A 22,473-nucleotide genomic window follows, 5' to 3' on the forward strand; every position below is an offset into this window, starting at 1 on the left:
AAGAAATAGTATATGTCAGCGATGGACAATATGTTTGTGTCACAATTATGTCATAGTTGAGAGGTTGACTGCATGTTGTGATATATGGGTATGAGCCTCACAAAAATGTTGTGGAATTAAATATATGTATGTTAAGCATATGTCCTGGTTGATAGCAATTTCCAGTAGACTCGAGAGGGGGTGTGGCTAGTGGTCCAGTTGGTAAATTGAAGATGAATTACTAATGTGCTATTACCAAACTTGCAAGCTTCATGCAATTCCCCCCCATGGGTAGAGGCAATGCCATTTTCTTTGTCATGAGAGTCTTGCACAAGTCCACCTTCTGCAAGGATGGTACAGAACTGAAGGCACAGGAGCTATTTGTAAGGTAGAGGTGCAGTTCCAAACTGATGGAGCAGATGTTGATGGCCAGTTGCAACAGCCATTATACAGGTTGCAGTCAGCCACAAGACACAAGCCATTGAAGATGGATTCTTTGAATTATTTCTCCTTCTCACATCCCAGTGTCTCCTCCATCATCCAATCTCTTGACTTGCAAATTACAGATGGAATAAGCATATATCTCTTGGTTACATTTTTTTAAATCTACTGCTTGGTTTGTTTTGCCAAATAAGTCTAGTAGTTTTGTTTCCAATGCAAAGCCCAAAATATAGAAAAACTTGAAATTGGAAAACTCAAGGTGATAAGTCTGCAAATGATGCTACTGTTCTAATGTTGCACTCTGTGAATTTTATCTGAAGATGTCATTTTGCGAAGCGCTGAGCCAAGCGCAAAGTTTAACTGGTCAATAACAATTGGTTATAGAACTGATTTTGTAATGTATCCGTGAGGTGTACTGCTGATTCTTGAGACTGAGCAAGTAGAGAATTTGGCACTTACTCTTCAATCCCAAAATATTGAATTTTATCTTTCCAAAGGTATTTTCAATATCAAATTAAGATTGAATCAAAGTACAACTGACTTTAACAGCAAACTGTTCATAACATAGTTTGATTAATTCTTATCTACAAATGTTTGTAAGTCCAACCTATGAGTCTTCACTAATAACTGACATTTAGCCTAGTTTGTTGCAGTTGGAAAGAATTCTGTCATGATTCTCTTCAGAACAGCTGAATTATTAGCCACTGGGCATTTCATCTATGAAACAAGTCTGCAAACAGTTCACTCATTTAGAAATATCTGTACTATTTGCTTCTCACTGCACTTATCATTTAATTTACTTTTGCAAAACCAATCAATATTCAAACAAGACAAAGGCTGTGAATCACAATAATATCAGACTTTGTGATTTGCGCCACCTGGTGCACATATAACCAGCTGTGTCATTAATGTTTTCTACAGGGAATAAAAAAAAGCTTAATATCACTCTTTGTATTTCTCATTAATATTTGACTGGCTACAGTTTAAAAATCTAAATGTTGTAGGAATGTTTTGAAAATAAACTGTCAGGAATAAAATTGCATTAGTGTAGTTATTTGTTACATTTTTGTGTGCTATATTTTGCTTATGCATATTGTGGTGAATCTGAGGACTTAATTAGTCTTGTTCCTTTCACTGAGTTCAGGTATTTGAGAATGAACTAAAAATACAGTACATAATTTATTAAATCTAATCTTTTTCATCTAATTTACAATAAAATTTCTGTCCTCAAGTAGAGAAATATGAAATTCAGTTGTATCAATGTCAGGGTTTTTTTTGTCCAAAGCACTATATTTTGTATATGGTTTTTATGTCTATGAAAATCTCTGCTTTGTTTTGCTGACTAAAAATTGTGATAGTGGAAGAGTTCATTGATAAGGTGAATTTACCCTGAATTTAAGCAAATCATCTAGGTGCTCTCTGAATTGGAGGAGAGCTATATTATTCAATAAATTGCCTTTCAGAAGAGACATTAGGTGGAGGCCACGTGCACTATCTTAATAGATGAATTGTGCCAAAGAGAGAGAACCAGGGATATCTTTTGATGTCATTGTTTGCATTCCCCCTTCACTCAACATAAAGCAGAATAACTGGTCGTTATTAATGCTGTTTGTCAGATTTTGGATTTTCTAAGTTTGCCATGTATGCCTTCATAACAACAGTGGCTGCATTTCAAATTCAATTCCATGAATTTTAAATCTCATATGGTATTCTAAGAATGTGACCATTCTTAGGTGCCCATATGAATTCACATTTTTACTTAAATGAGAATGTATGATCAGTGGTTATAGTAATCATGTGATCATATTTGAGTGCGCCAAATGTAAAATAAAATCTGTAAATAACCAATGGGTTAATCACCCATTGTGGTTGTAATATTTCCAATTATATAAGTGACGGAAAACAAATATTGTCTTTCAGCATGGTGAAGTTAATCATTTTTGAATCAGATTCATTGACAATTTAAAGCTGGCCAGTTGAATGCCTCTTGAACATTCATTCCCTTCACCAACACTGCATGGTGAGAGCAATGTGTGGCACCTGCAAGTTTCCCTCTAAATTGTGCACTATCCTGACTTGGAATTGTAGCATGCCCTCCTTTGTTACTGGATCAACATCCTGGAACTACTTGCCTCTTACCTAATGAAGGAGCAGCACTCCGAAAACTTCTACTTTTAAATAAACCTGTTGGACTATAACCTGGTATTGTGTGATTTTTAATTTTGTCCTCTCCAGTCCAACACCGGCACCTCTGCATCATAGTTTAAAAAGGCAGCTCCTCACTACCTTCTGCAGGGCACTGGGAGATGAGTAGTGAAAGCTAGCCTAGACAGCAATGTCCACATGCCGTGAACAAATATTTTAAAAGTATACTCCCTGCTCCTTCCCCATTGCCCTGTAATAGTTGCTTCAACTCTCTTTTGAAAAGTATTAGTGAATCTGCTTCCAACACTCTTGCAGCTAATACATTCATATGCCAACAAAGCACAGGTATTTTTTTTTTCTTCTTTATATTGTATTTGTTTCTTTTAACAAGACCATAAATCTATATCCTCCGGTCATTGGCACTTCCATCACTGGAGATAACTTTTTTTTCCCAATTCAAAGAACTTCACAATTTTGGACACCTCTATAAAATCTCCTCTTAACCTTTACTGGTGGAGGGGAGCAGCCTCAACATTTCTGCTAGCACAACATAAATTATACCCTAGTCACTGCTCCTATTCAAATAAATCTCTCTGGGCATTCTCCAGCAACTTATCCTCAAGCGTTGTGGTGAGAGTTGAACACTAGTGTCCCTGAAGGTACTTCACCAGTACCAGTGTTTTATAAAGATTTATCATCAGTATGCTTTTGTGCTCTGTTCCTTTGTTAATAAAACCAAGGATGGTGTTTACCTTTTAACAGCCTTCTCAATTTATTTCTGAACCCTCTTGAAACTGAGCCATAAACGTGGTTCATGTCGCTCTTATTCTTCCTATCGAAATATGCCACGTCATATTTTTGAATTATATTTCAAGCACCATGTGTCTGCCAGTTTTACTGGTCAGTCTACATTGTCTAGAATCTTTTACATTTAATACTGTCATAGAATCTTTGAATTATAGAGATGTACAGCAGAGAAACAGACCCTTTAGTCCAACTTGTCCATGCCAACCAGATATCCTAAATTATCCTAGTCCCATTGGCTGGCATTTAGCCTATATCCCTCTTAAACCCTTCCTCTTCATATACTCATCCAGATACCTTTTAAGTGTTATAATTGTACCAGCCTCCACCACTTCCTCTGGCAATTCACTCCATACATGCACCATTCTCTGCTTGAAAATGTTGTCTCGTAGGTCCCTTTTAAATCTTTCCCCTTGCACCTTTAAACCTATGTCCTCTACTTTTGGACTGCCCTTCCCTGGGGAAAAGACCTGAATGTTCACCCTATCCATGCTCCTCATGATCCTTCTCATTGCTTAACTCATTTGCATATTTTATCATCTGAGAAGTTCAAAAATATGCTAAATTTACCTATATTCTGGTGATTAGCACATAACTGAAAACGCTGTGGTCATAATAATCCACCTCTGATTTTTGAATGGAGCCAACCTTACAATGGTATGGTTTACTGCTATTTCTCTGTTTCTGTCCCTTAGCTAATTTTGTAATCTTAGTGCCTCTGTCCCTTTCATCCCGTAAGCCTCATTTTTACTAACAACCCAATAATGTGATACTTCTGTGACATGCCACATGAATATCATTGTGAAAAATACCCTTTAAGTATATAACTAAGCAAGATTTGTAAGTTGTATTGCTGTGTCTATCAACAGAGTTAGCTTCTTCCAGCTTCTTCAGTTGGTCTGCAGAAGTTTAGATAAAGAACCAAGCTGTTTCTTTCCTGGACATAAGAAAGTAATATTTGGTTGGGAATTTCTGAAATGTACCTAAATTCAAATAAGTTTCAGACCCAAACATTTACAAATGTCACATGCCAAATCTGTTGATGTTTAGCAAGAAAATGTAGATTTTGTAAATGCTAGTACAAAACAAACATTAATTTATAGTATTTCACAAAATGACTATTTGTAAATTTTGGATCCCAGATTTAAAGGTTGTAAAACACTGTTCCTACATTTAGATCGAGTCTTACATTAAGAAAATGGTGAAACTTGTCCCCGCTCCCCATAACTAAGAAGTGAATCTGACACACTTTCAGCTAAATGCAGTTCAACAGAGAAATTGGAAAGTTTTGCTGTGCTGGTGCATCTCAAGATTGAGCACTCGGCACATGTAATCAGTGCATTGTGGAAACAGGCTATTCAGCCCATCGAGTCCACACCGACCCTTCAAACAACATCCCTCCCAGACCCACCCCCTACCCTATCCCTCTAGCCCTGCATTTCCCGTAGCTAATTTACCAAGCCTGCGCATCCCTGGGCACTATGGGCAATTTAACATGGAAATCAATCTAGCCTGCACATGAACATGATAGGTATTAAATTGTACTTTGCCTTAGCGTGCCCATTTGCCACCAGGCGGTGGGGATCCCCAGTGGAGGGCACTCTACGCGGGAGTCCTCCCCCTTTCTCTCGGGGATCTGGGCTGGAGGGTGCTGCACGCAGCGGTCCCCTGCAACCGCAGATTGTGGTGGTTCACGGACTTCCAACCCAACTGCTTGTTCTGTGGCGCTGTGGAGTCCGTGGACCACGTGTATACTAGGTGTGGGCATTTCTTCCGCGGTTACGTTAGAGCCCAGGTGTCCTTGGAGAAGGAGCACGCGGTGTCGACCAACACCCTGGAGTTGTTCAGGGAGAGGTGGGTGCCGCAGGGAGTGGAGTGCATTATTTCCCCCTCCAACTCTATTTTGATTTAATCCCTGCCCTCCCCTTCACTGTTTGATCACACAGCATTGCCCTTTGATGTGAAGGGCACTGCTTGTCACTGGCCACTCGGGTGTTTCCTTTCTTTCTGGTGGTGGAAATAAAGATTCATACACCTTGTGTCTCTCACTGTGTCTCACACCTGCACACACACAACATGGGTGCTGGGGGAAAAAGTAAGCACTACCGCAGTTAGGCGGTAGTGTGGGGGTTTTAAAAAAGATTTTAAAAATTGTGGCACTTACTAGATACCCACTAAATCCAGGAAAGTTTAGGTGTAGCTCATTCAAGTTAGTTTTTAATTATTTGATTAACCAATAAATACTACCTACCAATCTCTCTGGCACTGAAAACTATGTTTAGAAGAGTGGAATCTAAGCTGACTCTGACTCCTTTCTGTACAGGGATGTACAAGGACCATTATAGATTTCTCCCAATAGCTGCCTCGTAGAGCATGTCTTCCACCTCCTTCTCCCTTACAAATCCAAACTGAGATAGAATCCCACTCAATGGCCCACAGAATGAATGATGAACTTATTTTGTTTTCTGCTTGAATTGCAGGTCTAACTGTTATCCCTGGTTGGCTTCCTCAATTTGGTGCAATCTAGTCTGCACCAAAACAAAGCTGTAACTGCCTCTCTCAGTTCCCAAATTGAACGGATTATTTCAGTCTACAGATGCAGATCTATAAATTAGGCAAAATCATCTTCTAACCAAGACTCCACCTTGAGTCACTGTTTCTATGGTAACAATACTTTGGGATTGTTCAAACAAATCTAAACAAATTATTTTAACTTCGGTGCAACTCCATGATTCTGTGACTTGTATGAATAAATGAAGTTGCATCTTTGAGATAAGCGCAGGTTAAGTAAGCCTAAGCTTTTTTGATTTGTCTTTATATTGGGTGTGTTTATCAGTTTCCTAACCAGGCTTATCTAATATTGAAAAATTTATTCCTTAAGCTAAAAGTTATATTCTTAAATATGAAATATGAGCTAGATTTTTCCAGAAGCACCCTATGGAAAATCTATCTCAATCTTCCTCCCATTTCATAATACTTTCAGGTTTTATGCTATCTGTGAATTTTAAAATTTTACCCTGAGTACTCACATCCAAATCATTAATATATATCAAGAAAAGCAGTGTCCATCGTGCCATCCACTGGGGAACCCAATATATATTTACTACAATCCAAAAAAAGATAACTGACCAACATTATTCCTCTGTTTCCTGTCATTCAATCAACCTCCTATTCATGCTACCATTTTTATTCCACAACCTTCAACTTTGCTGGTAATTCTGGTAGTTTAGCAAATGCTTTTCTAAGTCCTTTTATAATACATCGACCTTCTTATCCGCATCAAACATCCTGTTACTTCATCAAAAATATTAGATGGCATTTGATAATGTTTTGTGTTAAGTTTTTGTTAGTCACTCCGATCACACAAATGTTATTTTTTTGCCATCTTCCACCTTGTAAATTCTTGGCACATGATGGACAATGATCGTCTAAGTTATATATCCATGAATGTAAGCATTTGAATTGATGAAGGGAGAGATGTTGGCTGGTTGCCTGCACTTTGCCAATGCTATTGGATGGTATTTTGATGATGTGAAGAAGGGCAAAGAGTGGACGTGGTATTTATTGGTGGCATGGGTGCAGTGGTACAGTTTAAGTGAACCTTACATTAATAAGGCATCCTTAACAGCACTGTGAACAATTGAATGCAAATATTCCTACCACCTGTTTTCTCCACCTCCTTGATGTTGCCAAATCTGTTAAGTACGGCAAACCGCAATCACTCTAGTGAGCCTAAGTGATGTGTATCAACGAGTGTTTCGTGCTCTGGCCAGGCACTGCAGAATTAAAAAAAAAGTTACAATATAAAAAGAGGTCATTCAGCCTGTTCTATCAATGCTGTCTGTCTGATGAAGCTATTTACCCAATGCGAATTCCCAGCCATCCCCAAATAGCCCAAAACCTTCCTTTTCAGGTAATCTAATTCCCTCCTAAATCACTCAGCTGAACCTGCCTGCACTTCATTCTCACGCAATGCATTCCAAAGCACAACTGCATGCTACATGCAAATATTTTTCCTCGCATCCCTATTTTCTCCATTTCAGCGTGAAACAGGCTGAAATGCTCAAACAGTTTGATGTTTAAGGAGAAGGATGTGTGGGAAATTTAGGAAAACATGGGGTTAGATTAGTCCCCTGGACCAGATGGGATATACCCAAGGATACTGCAGTAAGCGAGGGAGGAGAGTGCTGCACCTTTGGCATCTTCGCTGTCCACTGGCGTAGAACCAGATGATTGGCGGGTAGCAAATGTTGTTCCCTTTTTCAAGAAAGGGAATAGGGATAACCCTGGGAATTACAGACCAGTCAGTCTTATGGCAGTAGTGGGCAAATTATTGGAGAGGATTCTGAGAGACGGGATTTATGATTATTTGGAAAAGCATAGCTTGATAAGAGGTAGTCAGCATGGCTTTGTGAGTGGCAGGTCATGCCTCACAAACCTTCTGAATTCTTTGAGGATGTGACAAAGCACATTGATGAAGGTAGAGCAGTGGATGTGGTGTATATGGAGTTTAGCTAGGTTTCCCATAGTAGGCTCATTCAGAAAGTAAGGAGGAAATTTGGCTGTCTCGATACAGAATTAGCTGGCCTATAAAAGACAGAGGGTGGTAATAGTTGGAAAGTATTCAGCCTGGAACTGGGTGTACTGCAGGGATCTGTTCTAGGACCTTTGCTCTTTGTGATTTTTCACAAATGACTTGGATGAGGAAGTGGAAGGGTGAGTTCATAAAATTGCCAATGACACAAACGTTGGTGGAGTTGTGGATAGCATGGAGGGCTGTTATAGGTTGCAAGTGCCATTGACAGGATGCAGAACTGGGCTGAGAAGTGGCAGATGGGGTTCCTTCTGGAAAAGTGTGAAGTAATTCATGTTGGAAGGTCGAATTTGAATGCAGGTTACAGGGTTAAAGGCAAGATTCTTGGCAGTGTAGAGGAACAGACATCTTGGGCTTCATGTCCATAGATCCCTCAAAGTTGCCAGCTAAGTTGATAGAGTTGTTAAGAAGATCTATGGTGTGTTGGTTTTTATTAGCAGCGGGATTGAGTTGAAGAGACGTGAGGTAATCCTGCAACTCTATGAAGCCTGATTAAACCACGCTTGGAATATTGTATTCAGTTCTGGTCACCTCATTATAGGAAGGATGTGGAAGCTTTAGAGAGGGTGCAAAGGATATTTACCAGGATGCTGCCTGGACTGAAGGGCATTATGAAGAAACGTTGAGGGAGCCAGGGCTTTTCTTATTGCAGCGAAGAAGAATGAGAGGCGATTTGATAGAGGTATACAAGATGATGAGAGGCTGGCCAGAGACTTTTTCCCATGGTGGAAATGGCTGTCATGAGGGGGCATACTTTTAAAGTGATTGGAGCAAGGCTTAGGGGAGACGTTGGAGGTAGGTGGGTGCATGGAATGCACTGCCAGCAGTGGTGGTAGAGTCAGATACATTAGGGACATTTAAGTGATTCTTGGATAGGTACATGGATGATTGTAAAATGAAGGGTATGCAGGTTGGTTTGATCTTAGAGTAGGATAAAAATTCGGCGTATCGAGGGCTGAAGGGCCTGTATTGTGCTGTACAGTTCTATGTTTCTCTTGGCCAGTTATTTTAAGTCAGTATCCTTTTGGTCTTAATGTTCCACCAATGAGAATAGTTTCACCCTACTTATTCTATGCAGGCTCTTCATAATATTGTATAATTCTGTCAAATTTCCCCTAAACTTCTATTCTGGAAGGAAAACCATCCCAACTTCACCAATCTATTTACATAACCCAAAATTAACATCTCTGGAAGTCTTCTCGTGAATCTTTACTGCACTATCTGTAATGACTTAATATATTTCCTAAAAACTAGAGACAGTTGAAGCTGAGCCAGTATTATATACAAATTTTGCATAAATACCTTGCTTTAGAATCCTGTGCCCCTGTTAATAAAATCTGTTAAATAAACAAGACTTGATCTTGGCTTCGAAAAATCCAGAAATTGAAAAGTTTTTAGGCAGTTTGAGGACATCTGAATTTAGATGCCAGTAAAGTTTTCTCCCGGAGTAAAGGAAATTGTTCAGACCAAGTAAGGAAATAAGTTACTTTAATAGAAAAGTTTACTTTGTGAAACTTCCAGTGATGGTTACAAAAATCTGCATTGGTTATTCAAAATTGACAAAGTCTGAGTTGTGAGGATTCAAGTAAGAAGATTTCACAGCTCATAGGACCAGAACTGATGATAAATTAAGTCAAATCTGCAGGTTTAGTAGGGAAGAAATTTCTTGGGAGTTTTGGGGAGTAGATAGGATTTTGATTTGCCATTTGTTTTGTAACATTTCAAACTGTTATATGTGGAATGCTTGATTTGTTTTATTTTAATTTTTAATAATAAGCTTCTATTTTATTGTTAGAAAAGGATATATACAGCCTAGTGTACTTCAGTTTCAATGGAAAACCATCATGTTAAAGAACAAAAAAAATCTTTCAAGGTAGATTTCATAGAATTCTTATTTGTCCATGCTGCAACATTAACTGTGAACATAATCAAATGCCTTTTGAAAGTCCTTGTATACCACCTCAAGAGCATTGCCCTCAACAACCCTGTCTGTTGTCTCACCCAAAAGCTCCTTAGTTAAGCATATTAGTTAAACATTATTTTCGCTCTCTACTGCTGTCTCTTAATAAACCTTCATTTACTTATGTGACAATTAATTTTGTCCTGATTAGGTTTTCCAGAACTATCCCCACGAAAAGTGTAATTTAGTGCACTGCTGACCTGTTCCGTTACTCATCTGGCATATCTTAGAAATTCATTGCTAAATTGTTGGGCTGCTTTAGTCAACTTTCTGTTAGGTGTCATGAACGAAGTTTTCAGTCAGTGTCCTTGTTGTCTGGTAAACTTGAGGCAGTCACCCCTTGAGTCTGCTTCCAGGTACAAGGAGATTGAGGGGTTGGGCAGCTGGATGAACACATAATAGCAGTTGCATGAGAATCTTATGCACGTCTGTATGAAGAACTTTTTGTAGTCTCATGTCAACAACACATACAGTTGACAAAAAGTGTTGATTGCTTTGGGGCTTATCTGGATTACCACGTTTGTGTACTCTGGTACCTTGTATGTCTCAGTAAGAATTGCTGATTAGTCAAAGATGCAAGCTGATGGTTGCCCTGTTTACATAGATCTCTAACTCTGTGCAGAGAAGGCATCCTATTTTGTGTCCTGATGAATATGTATTGCTGTGCAAAAATGTTTAAAAACCTGTGGGTGGCTGTACACATACAATCTGAAGTGCACTGGCAAAATTTGGAAGGTTATATTATAAAATAAATTACATTTCATTATACGACAATGCACAGAGGTATAGTTGACGATATCTAAAGTGGGTCTGTCTCAGGTTGGAAGGCTATGATCAGGGGGGAGCACAGATGAGACCACACTGAGTGTCATGTGCAATCTGGTCCCATGGCCAAAGGAAGATAAATACTTGCCATAATGGGACTGCATGGAGGTTCACCAGAGTGATTCTTGGGATGGTTGGACTTTTCCATAAAGAGAGATTCAGGGGACTGGAATCTTTGAAATAAGAAGAATGAGAGGGAATCTCATAAAAACTTACAGTCTGTCCGGCCTGTCAGAACTTTATGAAGGGATGATGCTTTCCTTGGCCTTGAGGTCTCAAACAAGGGCAAGCCATTTCGGATGTGATAAGAAAGAATTTCTCACAGAGTGATAAATGTTTGGAAATCTGCACATGGAGAACTGTGGAAGCTTAGTCATTAAGTTCAAGAGAGAGATTGGTAGATTTGTAGTTACTAATGCCATTAAGGGATACGGGGATAGCGCAGGAAGATGGCTTTGACGTAGATGATCAGCCACGATATTGAATGACGGAGCAGGCTTAAGGGGTTGTGAATGGCTTACTCCTATGTTGTTAAGAAATTCCTCCCTCACTCTATTTGTATTTATATTTTGCAAATGCATGAATTAGACTATTTAATTTTTGCACAAGCCGTATTAACTGTTTTGAGGCATTGAGTCAAATGTTTATGGAGAGAGAAGACAGAGGAAGGGAACATGTTAATTTACTGCAACTTCAGGAATGAATGTGTCTAAAAATTCAACATCAATTTCCACATGTACTTTGCCCAGTTCTATCTCATCATCACCCTTTGAACTCTCCACTGCCTTTAAATGATGAAAAGACTTATTCAACCTTGATACTAAACGAACAGAAATTTACTCCAATTAAATATTGGAAAATTGAAGCCATTGTCTGCAGTTTCTGTTGTAAACTCCAATCCTTAGGCACTGCAACAGTCTCCCCAGCAACTGCCTGAAGCTGAACCACACTTCATAACTTCGGTGCCTTGTTTGACTCCAACTTCCTACCATATACTGATGCTATCACTAAGCCTGCCTTAGTTCCATCTCTGTAACACCTATCTCCATCCCTGTCTCAGCTTACCTGCTGCTGAAGACTTTATCCTTGCTTTTGTTACCTCCAAGTTTGAAGATTTGAAAGCACTTCTGGCCAGGGTCCATAAATCTCTGGTCATCCAAGGCTATCCATATCCTAGAACAAGCTAGTTTGTGTTCACTATCCTCCTTTGTTTGCTCACCTAAATTGGTTTGTGATTAAGCAGTGCTTTGATTTTGATATTCTCATCCTTGTTTCAAATCCCTACGTGGCCTTACTGTTCTGCTTACCTGTAACCTCTTTGAACCTCTCAACCTTGTAAAGTAGATTCACTCATTAATTTTGGCTTGTTGAGCATCCCTGATTTTACTTGCTTCACTATTGATAATCATGTCTTTAATTTCCTGGCTGTAAATGCTGGATATCCAACGCTAAATCGTAATCACACTTCCAACCTTTTAAGGTTTTTCTTTTTTTATTGACCAGCCTTTTGATCAGCTGCCAAATATCTCCTTATTTAATTTACTGTTGTATTTTGTTTAATAATGATCCTATGAAGCACCGCCGGACATTGTGTTACGTTTAAAATCATTATTTAAATATATGCTTGTTGAATTTAAGGGCATTTCATCAGTTGATATTTTTCATTCATACTGTCTCACAATGTCTGGAAATGGTGCCAGGGAGTTGGAGGTAAGGAGTTAATTTTTAGGGGTAGGTTTTTAGAAGAGGAGGAGAGAGAGATCACAAAGGATATGATTTGAACACAATCTCATTTAAACATTGTAATTACTGAGTCACCTCATGATTTGCCAAAGTTAAATCAGAAATAATGAGTTTGTGATGGATTGGGTTAAGTTTTCCATTTTAAGAATTAAAGTCCTGCCCATCCTCAAGACTAATATCCAAACCCCACCTCTCCATTTATTCCATTGCTGATCAATATGCAAATCTATACTAAAAATGTTACATAGAAATATTGCATTCATATAAAACTTTTCATATCTTCAGTGTGTCTAGCATCTTTATGCAGTCAATGGAATGCTTTTGAAGTGTAGCAAAGTGGGCGAATATGGCTGTCAATAGACATAGGGTAACGTTGAAAAACTGTGTTGTGATACCTGACCAAGTAATTTGCTTTAGGCGTTGGTCTTGGAGGGATTAATTTTGGTCCAACCAGCGTGTGAGCTTCCCGGACCTTCACAGGAACTGGTTCTGGGCTTCAATTGTTTACAATTTATGTAAATGTCCTGGGTGAAGAAACCGAAGGTATGGTTGATAAATTTGCTGATGACACAAAGCTAAGTAGCAAAGTAAGTTGTGAAAATGACCAAAGGAAACTCCAAAAATATCTTGTTATATCAAGTGAGTGGACGAAGATCTGGCAAATGGAGCACCATATGGGAAAATGTGAAATTATTCACTTTGTCAGGAAGAATTTTTAAAAATGGCAAAATTTTGGACTCTGAGATGCAGAGGGAATTGGGTAACTTGCTGCATGAATTGCCACATGAATGTATTTGAATCAGACCTGAATTTTTAAATATAATTTAATTTTTGGCTCTTATGCTCAACAGTCTTTTTTAAGCACTTTGTGTTGCATATAAATTTCACTGGATGAGTAGAAAAAAATAGTTGTAGAAGGGCAACACAACACCATGGTACTATCACCTGTACGTCATCTTTCAATAATTACTGCTCCATTTGTATACCTTCTGATATGATGTTAACTGTTTTATAGTGATGGCTCAGTTTTTATGGGAAATTATTATTATCCTTTCAGAGAAAATAAACTTTAAAAGGGAGTGTTCATTTCACTTTCTAACTGTGCTATTTGCTTTGTTATTCCCTATGTACTTGTGCAGAAATGTATCATGTACTGTATACCCCTGTATATGGAATTCAGGAAACTGGTTCAAAGCATTTCTCCATCTAGTTGCACCATCATGTGGCTAAAAGTGGAAGTGCCTTTTAAGTTGTGCATCTAGTCTAATTTATTTTACCTTCTTCCTTTAGTCACTGGCATATCAAATATTATCAAGTAGATAATTAACTGGTGAAGATGTTTCAGAGCTAGCAAATGCAAAGTTAAATGCAGGGATCTGGAAGTCACAGTCTATTTTTTTCTTTCCTGCTTCTCCACAAACTTTGGTACACGAGCACAAATCTGGTGAAATTGCTAAACTTAGCAAGTAGTTATCGACTCACCAACTGAGGAAAAGGTTAGTACTAATGTATTTAGGTGCAAGTGAAATTGATTGGTGTAGTAAGTTTTCCTTACTACCAAATAAAGATTTTGACACTGAAAACATAAGTGTGGAATCTGATTCTTCTAGAATGAAATCATTGTTTGAGATTTTATCAAAAATTAAATTTTTATATTTTACTTGTTTGTATCTCTGCCTTGTCCAATCCTTCTCTTGCCTTTTTGCACATGATTTCATAAAGAATTAAACAGTCTAATTTACAATTCCAGGTGCAGACTCTGCAGGCTGATTCCTCAGTTTAAAAACCGGTAGATTTGTGGTCCAGTGAGACGTTAAAACCTTTTAAAAAATTCCACAAAAATTCCAGGATGCTCACTTGCAGGTTTTGCAGAGTTTGGACAATGGGAACGGAGCTAGATCACCCTCAAGAAGTAGATTAGTCAGTTAAATACTTTGAAGCTATTCTGTCAGGTGTCTTTTGAAGAATTGGGTGTGTCACACATGCTAGCTGTTCTGTGCTTGGCAGGTTGCATCTTCAGAGGAGCTCAATAAGTTTACCAGGAACTGTTTCCCTTACCTGGAGCTATATTAGAACATGAAACATTACAGCGCCGTGATGGGGCTTTGGCCCTTGATGTTGCACTGGCTTCAGATTGGTTCCACAGATCAATCTATCCTACACTATTCCATTTTCATCCATACATTTATCCAATGACCATTTAAACTTGGTCCTGGGTTAGAGGATTTGAGCTACAGGGAGAGGCTGAACAGGCTGGGGCTGTTTTCCCTGGAGCGTCAGAGGCTGAGGGGTGACCTTATAGAGGTTTACAAAATCATGAGGGACATGAATAGGGTAAATAGGCAAAGTCTTTTCCCTGGGGTCCTAGAGGACATAGGTTTAAGGTGAGAGGGGAAAGATATAAAAGAGACCTACGGGGCAACTTTTTCACACACACGGTGGTACGTGTATGGAATGAGCTGCCAGAGGAAGTGGTGGAGGCTGGTACAATTGCAACATTTAAGAAGCATTTGGATGGGTATATGAATAGGAAGGGTTTGGAGGGATATGGGCCAGGTGCTGGCAGGTGGGACTACATTGGGTTGAGTTGGCTGGCAGGGTCTGTTTCCATTCCTGAAGAAGGGCATGTGCCCGAAACGTCGAATCTTCTGTTGCTCATTCCTGAAGAAGGGCATGTGCCCGAAACGTCGAATCTTCTGTTCCCTAGATGCTGCCTGACCTGCTGTGCTGTTCCAGCAATAAAGTTTCAGCTTTGATCTCCAGCGTCTGCAGACCTCACTTTCTCCTCCAGGGTCTGTTTCCATGCTGTACATCTCTATGACTCTACTGTTGCAGGCAGTGCATTCCACATCCTAACTACTCTGAGTAAAGATGCTACCTCTGACATCTGTCCTATATCTATCACCCCTCAATTTATAGCTATGTCCCCTCATGCTAGCCATCACTATCCGAGGAAAATGGCTGTCACTGTCCACCTTATCTAATCCTCTGATTATCTTAAATTTCTCAATTAAGTCACCTTTCAACCTTCTCTCTAACAAAACCTGCCTCCAGTCCCTCAGCCTTTCCTCATAAGACGTTTCCTCCATACCAGGCAACATCCTAGTAAATCTCTGAGCGTTTTTGAAACCTTCCACATCCTTCCTATGATGCGGTGACCAGAATTGTATGCAGTACTCCCAAGTGCAGCTGCACCAGAGTTTTGTATACCTGCAGCTATGTCTCCGAAACTCAAACCCTCTACCAATAAAAACTAACACACTAGTCATGATTTGGAGATGCTGGTGTTGCATGGTGTACAAAGTTAAAAATCACACAACACCAGGTTATAGTCCAACAGGTTTAATTGGAAGCACACTAGCTTTCGGAGCACCACTCCTTCATCAGGTGCATTCATCATCCTTCATCGCAACCAATTCTTGCCTGTTCCCCATGCCCTGAATTGAAGCTGGACCTTAAGTTGAGAAAGTTTCTTTGCTAAAGCCTTGTGTGAGAAAACCGGGATTAAGCACTTAATAGGTAAATAGGTAAACCTGATGTATGGCCTTGAAATTTAGAAGATGGCTGCCCTGTTACAAGTTGAATTATGTAGCTGTTTCCATCATGTTTGTAGACAGGTAAATATCTGCAATAAAACCAATAATGAAGCTGACTTCTGCTGGAAAGCACTACTCTAATTCTGTTGCTGCCAGTGAATTGGCACATTTTATTGTTAGATATGCACCCAACACACCAATCATAAGATCCTGGCACCTGCTGTTCGCTGAGAGGCTCAAATTCTTATCACTGCATTATAACCAATTAATGACCATCATTTGTTAAGGGATTGAGGCGATGAACCAGATCTATTTGCGGTTAAAATAGCATCAAGCTGTTCAACGTGCAGAACCGGGTCTGCCTGCAGTGGCAGACTCACTAATCCACCATCTAAGCAAATAAGATCCACAATACATTAGGGTATAGTTAATGATTTGGATTGGCCATCTGCTTTAGTAATAAATACTAAGATTATCTGTGTGTAACTGAGGGAAAGGATTTTTTCAACTCATTGTCACATAATTCCACAAATCAGAATCTTAGTACATTGAGTGATCAGGACTTGATGAGCAAGTGGAAGCTCACCCATGCTGTATGCTAATTAAGCTGTATGTTTTAACTGGTTGAACATCAGCATGCGTATATTGCTTTGGATACATTTCTATAGCAAGCATTCTGGAGTAAGATGAGTGGCGTGAGTACCGAAAGGATAAAAGTATGCACTCCATATCAGATAAGCAACTTCTATATGTTTATATTTCTCACTTTTTAAAGACTATTAAATGTGCTGATTGGTTTCTGTACGTCAAACATTGTGATGTGTTGAAACTAGTGCACTTTCTAACCAAGTGTTACAACTCTGAATTTTCTAGTTAGCCTACTATTTGGCAGCGTCGTCACCCCCTGCCTTCCCATTGCTTATTTTCCTATGTGTTACTTACACGAATAATCAACCTGGTAGAGTTTAAAATAAATGTTACTTCAGTTTTAATATATCTGTTATAATTGAAGATAATTTTATCTTTAGAAGAATTGTTGAGGTAAATTGAGTGACAGATCAATTAAAGAAATTATTTTTAATATATTTTCAATATGTTAGGAATATAGGAATTTATAAGCCTTTGTATCGACTACTTTAAATTTTGCATTCCCCAATTTTCACTTTGGTGTACGTTCCTTTGAATTTGGTCTGTCCTAAAGTAAAGAAGCGTTCCATTATGTTGAAAAATATGCTTTATTTCAAAATAAACATTAAAGGATTTTTTTCTTAACTTTTATTTCATTCTTTCTTACTACAATATATTGTAATTGGACATCAGATAATTTATTTTTAAAACATTGCTATAGATTGGTTTTTTAAACTCACCTTGGATGTTTAGAATCTATCGAATATAGCAGGACGTCTGTAATAAATAAACTTTATCACCGCATTTTCAGCTATGTTGGATAAGTTTGCTCTTTGAAAGTTTTACAATCTATAGTGTTACAATCTAGCAAGGAGTGGTGAATCAGTTCCTCTTTTTTTTCAACCCCTCAGTCCCAACAAATATTTTCATCATTTTAATGACTCAACTATGCAAGTCATTCTGCTATAACATGCATTCCGTTAATGCAAATTTACTGCATTGTGATTGATGAATCAGGGACTCTGTTTCTCCAGCACAAACTTAAATCACATGTTGGTTGTAATGTGTTTACATCACCAACACTTTACATACTGTTCCTAAAGTGTAATTTTTCTATAATACAGGGTTGCACAAGAACGCAACCATCATATTATAGAAGAGTTACCTGTATCTGAGTTCAGTTAAAATATAATGCTGTTTAGAGACCATTACAAATTCTTTCCTGAGTGAATGAGAAAGGAATTTTATTACTTATTACCACAGAAAAATGAATAAAACACAACATTAAACATGCACATAAACCTGGAAAAATTAAAGAGGAGAAGAGTGGGATGGCTCAGTGTTTAGCACTGCAGCCTTACAGCACTAGGATCCCAGGTTCGATTCCAGCCTCGGGTGACTGTCTGTGTGGAGTTTGCACATTCTCCCTGTGTCTGTGTGGGTTTCCTCCGGGTGCTCCAGTTTCCTCCCACAGTCCAAAGATGTGCAGGTCAGGTGAATTGGCCACGCTAAATTGCCCATAGTGTTAGGTGCATTAGTCAGAGGGAAATGGGTCTGGGTGGGTTACTCTTCGGAGGGTCAGTGTGGACTGGTTGGGCTGAAGGGCCTGTTTCCACACTGTAGGGAATCTAATCTAAGTATAATAGGAAACTAGAGAATATGAAGTTTAAAAATTCTTCGAGTCCTTTGGTTAATAGTTAATCCATGAAAAGATCTTGGGTATTCAAAACAATTGCTGGAAGCTAAAAATAAAAAGTCCATATTTTAACCACTACCATAATGGGTCATAATTTCATGTGATCTTTCTTGAATTCTGGCATTATTTATTTTCAACAACCTTTCTTTATCTAACTATGTACATATATTTTTCATATTTTTACCAATGGCCAGGATCCCTTGTCAATATTGCACCTTTAAGGAAAACTGGTTAGTTACAGTGTAGTCCTCAGATGTATAAATCTAATCCTTTTTCATCTTTCATGGTTTCTATTTGATACAAATACAATAACTTCTGTCTAACTGAGAGCAGGTGAGTACTCCAGTTGCTGGAGATCAGCGTCAAGAAGTGTGGTGCTGGAAAAGCACAGCAGGTCAGGCAGCATTCCTGATGAAGAACTTATGCTCGAAACATCGACTCTCCCCACTTTCCTGATGAAAAGCTTATGCTCGAAACGTCAACTCTGCTACTCCTCGGATGCTGCCTCACCAGCTGTGCTTTACCAGCACTATACGTTTTGACCCCCATCTTCTATCTAACTGAAGTCTTTATTGTTAGTATTGCTTTTACATTTCTGTGCATCTTTGAATTTAAATTTGTGAAATTTTCTCTTGGTAAATCAAATCTAGCTGCTAGTGAATCTAGAAACGAAGAAAAAGTTTATATTTTGTCCTCAAATGTATTGTTACAGATGATTTAGCAAAGTAGCATCAGTAAACAGATGTTTTTGGCACACTTTTTAAGTATTTTGGCATTCTAATCTGTTTTATGTAGAAGACAGGATAATTGTCAAGATAGCTCATAACGAGAAACACGATGTTGTAAGCCAGTGCTGATGTCCTTTTGTACGAATGATATGATTTAGGTTAGATTAAATTACTCACAGTGTGGAAACAGGCCCTTTGGCACAACAACCCTCCGAAGAGCAACCCACCCAGACTCATTCCCCTACATTTACCCCTTCACCTAACACTATGGGCAATTTAGCATGGCCAATTCACCTAACCTGCACATTTTTGGACTGTGGGAGGAAACCGGAGCACACCCATGCAGACACTGGGAGAATGTGCAAACTCCACACAGACAGTTGCCTGAGGCAGGAATTGAACCTGGGTCTCTGGCGCTGAGAGGCAGCAGTGCTAACTGCTGTGCCCCCGTGCCGCCATTAGTTATCCATACTCAAGGTTTCTATGTTAATAATAAATTTAAACACACAATCATTTGTTTTAATGTAGTTTAATATGTTTTCACCAAAAACATATTGGGGAACTGAATATTTTGCTATGGAGATCTGTTTGAAGTGTTGTACTGCAATAAATATAAATATATCAATAATATACTGAATTGTGCATATCATGTCATGCAACTTTTCAAAGCAGCCTAAATGTTGTATTTTGTTCAATTCCTATAGGTATATTGAACTAATTGTAAGGTGAAAATAACTCTATAGCAGTCTTTTAAAAGAAATATTAAAATAATTTTGATGAAAGTGGGGACAGTAATTGAAGCAATCTTGTCCAGCACACCTCCAAATTGACCCCTTAACTTCGAATATATTGCTTTGAAGAAAAAAAATGATACATGCCCAAGTATGACAAACCTATTGAATTAACATTTTATCGCTGGATATTTGTTATAAATAACTTTTAAATGGAAAATATTCATTTCATATAACTTTATAAAGATGATCTTTACTTTTTGTTTATTATTTATCACTAGACAATATTAAAAGGTTGATTAAGTCTTTACATGTATTTTTAATTTGTCATAAATTACTTCTGGTAGATATAGCAATGACTACTATGTGATATTAAAAAATCAATACTGTTTACAAATTTATTTTGAAACAATTGGATATTTTCATCCATATGCAATGAAATGGCAAACCAATACTTAAAGACAGAAGCTTCAGTAAATTAACTGATCTAAATTGAGATCTATTTGACCACCCACAAAATACAATTAAATGTTTCCTTTTGATATTTTCTTCCAATGGAAGTTAGTCTGTTGAGATTTCTGTCCTCAGACAAGAGAATAATAGTGATTAAGAACTTAGAAAAATGAGTTTGCATATCCTTAAGATGCCATTTGTTTTGTAATCAAAGAATTACTTTACAGGTTCTATTTTGTTATGCACTCAAACACATGAAAATATGAATTAAGAGCAGGTGCAGAATATTTGACCTCTTGCGCCTACCCTGTAATTCAGTAGAACATGGCTGATTGTTGTTTCACATTCAATCTACCCACAACAGCCCTTGCCAAACAAAAGTATATCTACCTCTGTCTTAAACATTTAATAATCCCACCTCTACTACATTTTGAATCAGAGTTCTGAAATTGCCCAGCTCTCTGAGACAAATGATCGCCCCCCTCTGTCCTAAAGTACACCCTAATTTTAAAACACTGCCTCCTAGTTCTGGACTGATCCATAAAAGGACACAGCCATTCCATATCCACCTTGCAAAAACCATTAGTGTCTTATGCACTTCAATCAAGTCCCACTTCAATCTTCTAACTTTCAATGGAAAAAAGCCCAGCTGATCCAACCATCCTCAAAAAGAAAACTCATTCCAGGTATCAACCTCATAAGCAGCCTCTGAACAGCCTCCAATGAATTTGCATAAGGAGACTAATACAGTATTTGAGATGTGGTCTCCCCTGTATAACTGAAGTACATCTTAATTTTTATTTTCAATTCCTCTCCTAATAAAGAATAGCATCCTCTTAGTTGTCTTGATTTGTGTTCTACCTGCACGCTAATATTTTGTGACTCATGCACTGGAATATCTAAATCTGATTCCATCACAGATTTTCACAGTTGTTCTGCATTTAAGTATTGTTATAATTTTTAATTCTACCTTTTGAAGTGAACTTAAATAATTACATGCAGTGGGCCAGATTTTTTTCTAGAGACGGAAATGTGTTGCTGGAGAAGCGCAGCAGGTCAGGCAGCATCTAGGGAACAGGAGAATCGACGTTTCGGGCATTAGCCTGAAGAAGGGCTAATGCCCGAAACGTCGATTCTCCTGTTCCTTGGATGCTGCCTGACCTGCTGCGCTTCTCCAGCAACACATTTCCGTCTCTGATCTCCAGCATCTGCAGACCTCATTTTCTCTTCACAGATTTTTTTCTAACTCAGCCAGCCAGTTTGTGCACGGCAAAATCCTACAATGAATAAATGACCAAATAATCTTGGCTGAGATGGGAATGCTGACCTGGACGGTAGGGGATCCCCTTTTTAATTCATTAAATACTGCAGTGAAGCAGACAAATGGAATTTTGGATTAAAGACTCATCAGAATGACAATATGTTTGTTAATATTACACTCCCCTCAGTACTGAAGTATAGAAGTTGAAAAAAATTTGCTTTTTCTATTCATTTAATGCACCCAAATAGAACATTTATAGCATGATGATCAACTGAGGTTCAGAATGAATGTGTACTTTAAGGTTCACTATTGGATTTCAAAGATGCATTGGGATATTTTTTAGCAAAGATTGAGAGATAAGAAAGATTTAACTTTTGAGTGAACTGGACGACATTATGCAATGAATGCTTCTAAATGAGTGTAAACAAGATGTTGCTGAAATTCTATCAACATCCTATGCATTGCTTTAATCCTACACTGCTTGTTTCAGTTCACTCTCCTAAGAGTTGACGTAATGGATAAAATATGTAGTGATCAGTGAAGGCTTTTTGGAGAGATCTGCAGAATTATTTTCATACACCTAGTCATGTTTTCGTATTCATTAAACTAATGTAGTATATTTCATTCAAAGTACTTGATGATAAAATAAAATAGTTGATTAATTCATTCACACCATTGTACATCACTGTATTTAAGCCTGTTCATTGAGTTCAGCCCTGGAACGTTTTGGATATTCCTGAAGGCACATGTCATTGTTCCAGGAAATTATGAAAAGGATGTCCTTCATTATCACTTTTGCCATACCATTTTTATGATTCTGTATCTCTGTGCCTTGACACTTTCAAAACGTTTATCGGTAGTAATTTGTTCCCAGTTAAAATCAATGATTATCTCAAATTAGACAATTTTATTTACCTACTATGATTAACATTGTCATTTAGACAAGTACT

The 22,473-nt window shown here is 38.2% G+C and overlaps 1 protein-coding gene across 4 annotated transcripts in view; it reads left to right on the forward strand.

The window, feature by feature from the left end:
* skap2 (src kinase associated phosphoprotein 2) overlaps positions 1 to 22,473 on the forward strand; it is a 277,737-nt gene that overhangs the window by 234,317 nt on the left and 20,947 nt on the right. The window contains exon 12 of one of the 4 annotated variants that reach the window (XM_043689568.1): positions 2,341 to 2,601. The exons of the other annotated variants lie outside the window; for them this stretch is intronic. Within the exon in view, the coding sequence (XP_043545503.1) occupies positions 2,341 to 2,364 (24 nt within the window). The 3' untranslated portion in view covers positions 2,365 to 2,601. Of the gene's footprint in view, positions 1 to 2,340; positions 2,602 to 22,473 lie in introns of those variants that run through there. 4 annotated transcript variants of the gene reach the window in all.

Source organism: Chiloscyllium plagiosum, chromosome 5 (assembly GCF_004010195.1).
Source record: "Chiloscyllium plagiosum isolate BGI_BamShark_2017 chromosome 5, ASM401019v2, whole genome shotgun sequence".
NCBI classification, from domain to species: domain Eukaryota; kingdom Metazoa; phylum Chordata; class Chondrichthyes; order Orectolobiformes; family Hemiscylliidae; genus Chiloscyllium; species Chiloscyllium plagiosum.